At 55.5% G+C, this 8,962-nt stretch overlaps 1 protein-coding gene and 1 long non-coding RNA gene across 3 annotated transcripts; one reads left to right on the plus strand and one right to left on the minus strand.

Moving 5' to 3' along the window:
* The first annotated feature begins 346 nt into the window (after window positions 1–346).
* Window positions 347–8,962, plus strand: LOC114070824 (solute carrier family 2, facilitated glucose transporter member 1). 2 transcript variants are annotated; one of them, XM_027908415.1, is made up of 10 exons: window positions 347–439; window positions 4,080–4,240; window positions 4,510–4,750; window positions 5,218–5,380; window positions 5,463–5,650; window positions 5,821–5,925; window positions 6,017–6,118; window positions 6,312–6,515; window positions 7,499–7,690; window positions 8,666–8,962. In XM_027908415.1, exons 1-10 carry the CDS (start codon window positions 347–349, stop codon window positions 8,666–8,668), a joined length of 1,452 nt encoding a protein of 483 aa, XP_027764216.1. In that variant the 3' UTR covers window positions 8,669–8,962. The 2 variants fall into 2 exon arrangements, with proteins under 2 accessions (XP_027764216.1, XP_027764215.1); XM_027908414.1 differs by lacking the exon at window positions 8,666–8,962 and having other exon boundaries at window positions 7,499–7,696.
* On the minus strand, window positions 8,135–8,520 carry LOC114070825. Its single transcript, XR_003573965.1, has 2 exons — window positions 8,333–8,520; window positions 8,135–8,299 (listed from the first exon to the last, which is right to left on the minus strand). It is a non-coding gene; the product is annotated as an uncharacterized LOC114070825 (long non-coding RNA).

An 8,962-nucleotide genomic window follows, 5' to 3' on the forward strand; every position in this document is an offset into this window, starting at 1 on the left:
TCCCCGGAGCGTGGGGAAGGCGGAGGCCCCGCCGTGGCCCCAAAAAACCAGCCGGGGCTGGAACGGTGCCAGGGGTCACGTGGGGGCTCCGAGGGGACCCTGTGAGCCCAGATAACAACACCTCCCGCCCCCTCCGGAGCTCAAATTCCTGGAAACCCCAAAACCAGGTCCTTTCCGACCCCCCCAAAATGATAATTTTGAAATTATTCCATTCACCCACTAAGCACCTAAACAAAATAAGTGAGTTTTGTCTTTTCTCTGGGATATCTGTGCTTCTGGCTTCCCTGGGAGCGCTCTGGTGTGGGAAGGATCCTGGATTTAACCCCCATTCCCTGTTTTCCCACAGATGACGGCCCGCCTGATGCTGGCCGTGGGAGGAGCAGTGCTGGGCTCCCTCCAGTTCGGCTACAACACCGGTGTCATCAACGCCCCCCAGAAGGTGAGCGCTCCCCTGATTTCCTCCAACGGGAAATTCCAGCCCTTCCATCTCAAAATTCCACCCCCCCACGCCCCCCCACCCCATCCCGTGGTCCGAGAACAAACCGGGATCCGCTGCCAGCCCGGCTAAAATAGTACATCCCGCTAGGCAGCTTATGGCTCTAATGGGATTTGTGAGGGAGCTGCTGTGCTCCGGCCTTTCCCGGGAGATTTGGTTTCCTCCCTGCCTGGCATTTTTGTTGGGAAAGAGCCCGGGAGCGCCGCAGGATGCGCTCCGGGTGCGGCCGGTGGAACTTTTCACCTGGACTCTTCAGCAGAGGTCTGGGGGTTAATTAGGGCTTGAGTCACCTCAAGTGGCTGCTCCGACGGGATCCCGGAGTTCTGCATCCCGGGAGGAGCGAGGGTTGGCTGGGAAATGCCAGGAGGGAGTAGGCCCATCCCTTGATGTAGCCCCCACCCCCAGCCACTGGCAGATCCATGGAAAACATGGGCTTTTCCCAGATTTAGTGGCTCTCCGAGGTGTTAAAGGCTTGGGAAAGTTAGCTTGGAATTCCCGTGCGGCGTTCGTGGCGTTCCCTGGCACGGCTCCTGTGCTGGGATGAGGTGTGGGGGGACAACCCGGCAGGAGTGGAGCCGTCCCCAGGCAACACCATCCCGAGGAACTGAGCCCATGGAGGCAGAGTTTGATCCCATCCCAGGGATTGGCTGTGGAATGTGGCCTTGTGCGCTGAAAGAACTCCTGGCGGGAGAGAAGACCCTGTGGAAAAACTGCCCAGACCCCACCGGTGGAGGAAGAGGGAAAAAGCCGGGAATTTATTCAAGGTGTTGCGTTACGTGGTATTGAATCCCGGGATTCCACCTGGCTGTGAGGCCCACCCAGCACCCACAGCTTGGAGGCATCATCCTGCTGAGGTATCCCGATCCCTGGTCACCTTCCTCTGGATCCATCCGACCTCGTAACGTCCATCCTGGAATGGTGTCGACCACCCTCCTCCGGAGCCGGGCAGTGTTGGAGCCCTCGGAGCTGCGAAATCCCTGGAATCGTGTTGAGCAGCTGCTCCCTGGTTTTCCTGAGCCCTGGCATTGTGGGAATCGGGAATGCTGGGATCACCACCCTGCTTGGAGCCCCATCCCAGGAGAAGCGTCGTTTCCCTGTGCTGAAGGATTTATCTCCGTCCTTTCCCAGCCTGCAGCTCTGGGGGACGTGGGCAGGGATCATGGAAAGTGGGAGCTTCCCGTGGGACTGAGCTCCAGAGCAACCCCAGCCAAGCCAGGCACCCCTGACAGGGGTTGCTTCAGTTTTCCTCCTGATTTTTGGGATGAATCCCTCGGTTTGGGGCCAGGATTCAACCTGTGTTAGGGAAGGATTCGGGATGCTCCATGTGGGGGCACGAGGAGAGGAGGGGTGAGGGTTTTCCTGGAAGCAGGATGTGCTGGACATGGGACCGTGGAACATGAAGGACCCCCATTAAGGATAGGGAAGCAGTGGGATGCAGGATTGGGATGGAAAGCTATCAGGGTGCAGGATTGGGATGCATTGGAATGGGGATGGGGATGCATTGAGATAAACTGGGGCCCAGAATTGGGCTTGGGATGCAGGTTGGGCTGCATTGGGATGAACTGGGATACGAGATTGGGGTTGGGATGCAAGTTAGGGATGCACTGGAGTGCAGGATTGAGATGCATTGGGATAAACTGGGACACAAGATGGGGGTTGGGATGCAGGATGAGGTTGCATCAGGATAAATTGGGACATAGGACTGGGGTTGGGATGCAGGATGGGGATTCACTTGGATAAACTGGTGTGAAGGATTGGGATTGGGATGCATCAGGGCTGGCATGGGGAATGCACAGGGATGCAGCATTGGGATGCACTGGGATACACTGAGGCACAGGATTGAGATGCACTGGGATTGGGATTCCTTGAGGAGCAGGCTGGGGATGCATCCAATGCTCTGCTGAGACGAGAGAGAAGCCAAAAATTCTCCAATTTCTGGGGAAGCCAAATTATTTTTTTTTTTTTACTCTTCTCCCTTTAAACTCATTTTTCATCTCCTCCTCTCCCCCCAGAAATTTGGGCTTTTCCACACATCTTATTTTTCAGAAGGAAGGGGCAGGAATTGCTGTCCAAGTATTATTTTCAGGGACCTTCTGGCCCCCACCGAGAGCCTGAGCCAGCCCAGGCTTCTCCAATAATCCTCTCAATTACTTATTTTGGGAATGTTGGGAAAAGAGGAAGAAGCATCCGAACCTCCAGGTGAAGCTGGAGGGAAAGAAACCTCACAACCACGAAAATTCTCCTGGTTTAGGTGCTTTGGAAAAGGAGCAACTTGAAAAAAATAATGATATTATTGTAATTTTTAGCCCAGCCCAGGGTGTGCTTCTCCTGCTGCCTCTGCCGGGGCTCCCGGATTTGGGCTTGGATTGATGGGAGAGATGGAAAGTGAAGCCAAGGGAAGTGAAGCCATGCCCAAGGGAATTGGGAATGAAACCCTTCGGAGCAGCGAGGTCTCGGAGCCACCTGATGTCCAAGCAGAGCAGGGAATCTCCGCTCCTCCCAGCTGGGCTTGGTGGGGTGTGGTGTGGAGCCCTTTGCCGAGGTGATTTGGGTCTGGGTGACCCTTAAATCCTGGAATTCCAGAAGGATTTGGGTTGGAAGGGCCCTTCAAAGGGTCATTTAGGCCAAGCCTTCGCCACGGGCAGGGACAGGAGTTTATGGAAGCTGTTGGTGATGGGCTGGCTTTAAAAAAAGAGATTAAAAAGATACAAAGTGTATATGAAAATATGCAAGGTAGCTATAAAAAGATACAGAGTATATCTAAAATAACAAAGTAGCTATAAAATATACCAAGTGTGCATAAAAATAACAGGATAAAAATAACAAAGTATCTAAAATAAGGCAGTATGTATGAAAAAAACCAAAAATGTTGGATATATATAAAAATATATATAAAATATGCGAAATAGATATAAAAGATATAAAATATGTAAAATGGGCAAAATAGATATGAAGTAGCCAAAAGGTATGAAGCAGACAAAATATGTGTAAAATACACACACAAAAAATATATATATAATACACACAGAAAATATATAATACACAAAATATATGTAAAATCACTATAAAAAGGTGTAAGAAATACAAGCAGGGTGATCTGTGAAGGTGGCGATTCAAACCCAACACGTTTAGAAGTGCTCCAGAATCACGGCAAAATAGCTCGTTACGGAATTACCGCGGGGAAAACCTCCCCGAAAACCCAATTCCAGGAGCGTCCGAGGGGGCCGGGAACGTTTCAGGACCTGCTGTTGGCGTTCCTACCCTTCCTCTCGCTCTCCCCGTGCCGCCTCATCCTCGCCGGTGCCCCGGGGAGCGGCGTGACCTGCCCGTGCCCGGCGAGGCGGCAGCGGGGTTTTGGCAGCGCTGAGCGTGTCCCTCCCCGGGCAGGGCGAGCCCAGAACCCGTCCGGCCGCATTTCCCCCACGCATCCCAGCAGGTCCCTCCCTGGGGCTGGAGCCGAGCCCCGGCGGCTCCCGCTGACGCATCGTCTTGTGAGCTGAGGTGGCCGAGCCCTCGTGGCTCTGCCGGTGGCACGGGGCTGGGTTTAACCCGGGCCGTGGTTTTTTCTCCTGCCGTTTCCCAGGTGATCGAGGATTTCTACAACCGCACGTGGCTGTACCGGTATGAGGAGCCCATCAGCCCCGCCACGCTCACCACGCTCTGGTCCCTCTCTGTCGCCATCTTCTCCGTCGGGGGCATGATTGGCTCCTTCTCCGTGGGGCTCTTTGTCAATCGCTTTGGGAGGTGAGCACAGAGCCTGGTGGGTCTGTGGTGGGTCCATGGTGGATCCGTGTTGGATCCCTGGCAAAACTGTAGTGGATCCATGGTGGATTCATGGTGGGTCTGTGGTGGATCCCTGGGGGTTCCATGGTGGACCTCAGTGATGGTATTTGTGCAGCCTCACCCCACCCTGGCATCCCACCAGGGCGGATTTGGGCACTCCCTCCTGCCCAGGGCTGATGTTGAGGGTTCTCCTGGTTGTTCCTCACGGTCCTTTTCCCGTCCCTCCCCAGACGCAACTCCATGCTGATGTCCAACATCCTGGCCTTTGTGTCGGCCGTGCTCATGGGCTTCTCCAAGATGGCTTTCTCCTTCGAGATGCTCATCCTCGGTCGCTTCATCATCGGCCTCTACTCTGGCCTCACCACCGGTTTTGTGCCCATGTATGTGGGCGAGGTGTCCCCCACTGCGCTCCGGGGGGCCCTGGGGACCTTCCACCAGCTGGGCATCGTCCTGGGCATCCTCATTGCTCAGGTGAGTGGTGGAGAGCTTTTTATGGGAGGTGTTTCTTCTGATTTTGGCACTGATGCTCAAAAGGTCTGCAGGGACGAGGTGCTGCAGGTCTGCATGGCCCTCCAGGCGGAGCTGGCATGGGATAGTGGGAGCTGGAGCTCAGCAGGGGCAGGGTGGGATGGTTGGAGCTCAGCAGGAGCGGAGTGGGATGGTTGGAGCTCAGCAGGGGCAGGGTTGGGGTGATTGGAGCTGGAGCTCAGCAGGAGCAAGGTGGGATGGTTGGAGGTCAGCAGGAGCAGGGATGCCATGGGATCTGAAGGTTTGGGATGGGCAGCACCTGGATGTGATGCCTGTTGGCTGCCTGGAGGCAGCACAGCAGCCGTGTCCCCACACAGTGGGTGTCCCAGCACCCACAGGCAGCAGAGTTGGGTCCAGCTGGGACTTTTCCAGCTGGGAAGGGGCGGCTCAACCCCTCCTGTCGTTCTCAGGTGTTCGGTTTGGACGTGATCATGGGAAATGACACTCTGTGGCCGCTGCTGCTGGGCTTCATCTTCGTGCCCGCCCTGCTGCAGTGCATCATCCTGCCCTTCGCCCCCGAGAGCCCCCGCTTCCTCCTCATCAACCGCAACGAAGAGAACAAAGCCAAGAGTGGTGAGTGACCCCTCCCCGAGCCCGTTCCCCAGCCCTGGAGGGTTCTTGGCTGCTCCTCACCCCACCTGTGCTCCCCCCTCAGTCCTCAAGAAGCTGCGGGGCACGACGGACGTGAGCAGTGACCTGCAGGAGATGAAGGAGGAGAGCCGGCAGATGATGAGGGAGAAGAAGGTGACCATCGTGGAGCTGTTCCGCTCGCCCATGTACCGCCAGCCCATCCTCATCGCCATCGTCCTGCAGCTCTCCCAGCAGCTCTCGGGCATCAATGCGGTGAGTCCCGGGATCGCAGCGTATTCCGAGCTGGAAGGGACCCACAAAGATCAGGGAGTGCAGCGAGAAACCCACGGCTTGAGCTTGTTCAGGTTCAGGTCGTTTCACCCACAGCCCTGGGTTGTGTTGTCTCCAAGACCTGACTTGAGGTGCTTCCCTGCCCTTTGCAGGTTTTCTACTACTCCACCAGCATCTTCGAGAAGTCGGGGGTGGAGCAGCCCGTCTACGCCACCATCGGCTCCGGCGTGGTGAATACGGCCTTCACGGTGGTCTCGGTGAGTGTTGGCCCCCTGAGGTCTCACTGGGGGGAGCAGGGGCCTGTCCTGCAGGCTGGGGAGGTGCTGATGACGTGTCTCCATCTCCCAGCTGTTCGTGGTGGAGCGGGCCGGGCGCAGGACCCTGCACCTCATCGGCCTGGCGGGGATGGCAGGGTGCGCCGTGCTCATGACCATCGCCCTCACGCTGCTGGTGAGTGCTGGGCACTGAGGGGACAGGTGGGCTGGGAGGGGGAGGAAGGACTTATCTTCCTCATGGCTGAGGTCCCAGAATTCTGGGAGAGAAGCCTGGTGGCTCCTCGGCCAGCACCAGCTGGCTGCTGCCTTGCCCTTCGGGTGCTTCATACCCCTTCTCCACACTGACCTTCTCCTTCTCCCTTGCTCAGGACCAAATGCCCTGGATGTCCTACCTCAGCATCGTGGCCATCTTTGGGTTCGTGGCCTTCTTTGAGATCGGTCCTGGCCCCATCCCGTGGTTCATCGTGGCCGAGCTGTTCAGCCAAGGCCCCCGTCCCGCTGCCTTCGCGGTGGCCGGGCTCTCCAACTGGACCTCCAACTTCATCGTGGGGATGGGCTTCCAGTACATCGCGGTAATCAGGGGGGGACTGCAGGGGGGAACAGGGGACATGGGAATCCGGGTGGCTGGAGGGGCTCGGGTGTCCCCGGGGGGTCCCAGGAACCTGGGGGAGTCGCAACCCCACCTGCCCAGGCTGGGTTGGTTCTGGAAGGACCCAGATCCCGGTTCTGGATTGGGGATGGAGGTGGTGTGTGGCCGGATCCTGATGATGGGTCCTGGCGGTGGATCCCTGTGCCAGACTCAAGTGCAGGGTCCCATTGCTGTATCCTGCTGCCAAATCCAAGTGCTGAGTCCAGCTGCTGGATCCCAGTGCTGGATCTCATTGGCAGAGTTCGGTGTTGGATCCTGGTGCTGGACCCCAGTGTTGGATCTCAGGGCTGTGTCCTTGAACCCTGAAACCTGGGGAGAGGGGTAGGGCTGGGACCTGGGGAAGGAGCAGGGATCCTGATGGATCATCCCAACTTGAGATGTTCCATGAAAGGAGGACCTGGGTGGTCAGGGTGGTCACCAGCTGGTCCTTCAGCTGTGGTCCATCCCTCTGGTGAGCCCAGAGTGGGGAGTGGAGCTGGTGAAGGGTTTGGAATATTTGAGGGAGCTGGGGGCACTCAGCCTGGAGAAAAGGAGGCTCAGGGGGGACATTCTCACTCTCTGCACCTCCCTGATGAGGGGGAGGGGTTCGGACCTGGGACAGGACAAGAGGAAATGGCCTCAAGCTGTGCCAAGAGAGGGTCAGGTTGGATTATGCAATTCCTTCATGGAAAGGGCAGTCAGGCACTGGCACAGCTGCCCAGGGCAGTGCTGGAGTCCCCATCCCTGCAGGTGTTCAGTGGACCTGTGGGTGTGGCACTTGGGGACATGCTTTGGTGGTGGCCTTGGCAGTGCTGGGCCGATGGTTTGACTCAATGACCTCAGAGGGCTTTTCCAACCTAAAGAACTCCCCAGTCCCGTGATCTCCACCCCCCCGCTCACCCTTTTCCCTTCTCCTTCCTCCCCCAGCAACTCTGCGGCTCCTACGTCTTCATCATCTTCACGGTGCTGCTCGTGCTCTTCTTCATCTTCACCTACTTCAAGGTGCCGGAGACGAAGGGCCGGACCTTCGACGAGATCGCCTCGGGCTTCCGGCAGGGCGGGGGCGGCCAGAGCGACAAGACCCCGGACGAGTTCCACAGCCTGGGCGCCGACTCGCAGGTGTAACCGCTGGGGTGGCCGCGGGTGGCACCTCCTCGGGTGGCACCGCCGGCGCCTCCGCCCCGACCCCCACGGGGAGGGGGGGGGGGTGTTTCTTTTTTTTTTTTTTAAAAAACACTTTGTACAGACCCCAGGCAGGAGGGATTGCGCGTGTGTGTTTGTAAGGGGGGTCCCACCCTCGTGTGCAGACGCCCCTTCCCGGCCTCCAATCCCCCCCCCCCCCGCTGGTTTATTGGGGACAGACTGAGCTATTTTATTATTAATATTTTTTTTTTTTTTTTGGTCTTTGTTTGTTTGTTTTTCCTGGCTAGGAACGATTTTTGTTTTATTTTATTTTGTAGCTGGTCTCATGTCCAGGATTTCAAAGCCCCATAGGGGTTTTCCAAACCCACCTGACTCGGCCTCCACCAGCAGGAAGGCTATTCCCTCCTTTTTTTTTTTTTAAATTAACGATGCGATTTTTAGGTTATTTAACGACGACAAAAATCATGTAGAGAGGAAGTTTTTAAAGCTGGGAACTTATTTTTTAACTTTTTAATCGTAGAGAAAAAAACAAAACAAAACACCTAAATCGACTAAACTAAACCCAATGGTTATTTAAAAAAAATACTACAAAAAACCACACAAAAAAACCAAAAAAACAAAAACAAAAAAAAACAAAACAAAAAAAACCCAAACCAAAAGATCAGGAAAAACGAGTTACTTTTATTTTTTCAAGTCTCCTTGATTTCAAGCCCCACGGTGGGTTCATGGACGGGGACCTCCCGCCCCGGGGCAGCGCGGAGGACGGAGCCGTCCCGGATGGATCGGTTGGAAAAGGTCAAGCCCAAGAGTCAAGCAGAGGCTCCTTCTGCTCCGCCTGAATTCCAGCTGGGATGGGGAGAGGGGTGGCGGGGGGGGAAAACGGGAGAGGAGGGGTTGGAACGTGTTCTCGTTGAATTTTTGGGGTTAATCTTGGCAATATTTGCCCGACAGTGAAGCGCCAGCGGCAGCCGCACACGACAACATCCCACCATCCCCCTTCCATCACCACCCCCATCCTGGGACTCACCAAATTCCAGCACCGCATGGATTCAGCCGTTTCCTGCTCTGTGTATAGACTGGAAGATATTTATATTATATATATTTTTGTTCAATGGTTGTTAATAGTAGAATTTTAAGTTATAGTGTTTCTGATTTGACAAGCCAAGTACTGTAAATATTCTCGTATATTCACACTGTATAATGTATACAAAAGGTACAGAGAAAGGTTATAGTTTCTATAGCAACTAA

This window comes from Empidonax traillii, unplaced genomic scaffold (genome assembly GCF_003031625.1).
Source record: "Empidonax traillii isolate 1590-97213 ecotype Southwest subspecies unplaced genomic scaffold, ASM303162v1 scaffold1702:size71926, whole genome shotgun sequence".
NCBI classification, from domain to species: Eukaryota; Metazoa; Chordata; class Aves; order Passeriformes; family Tyrannidae; genus Empidonax; species Empidonax traillii.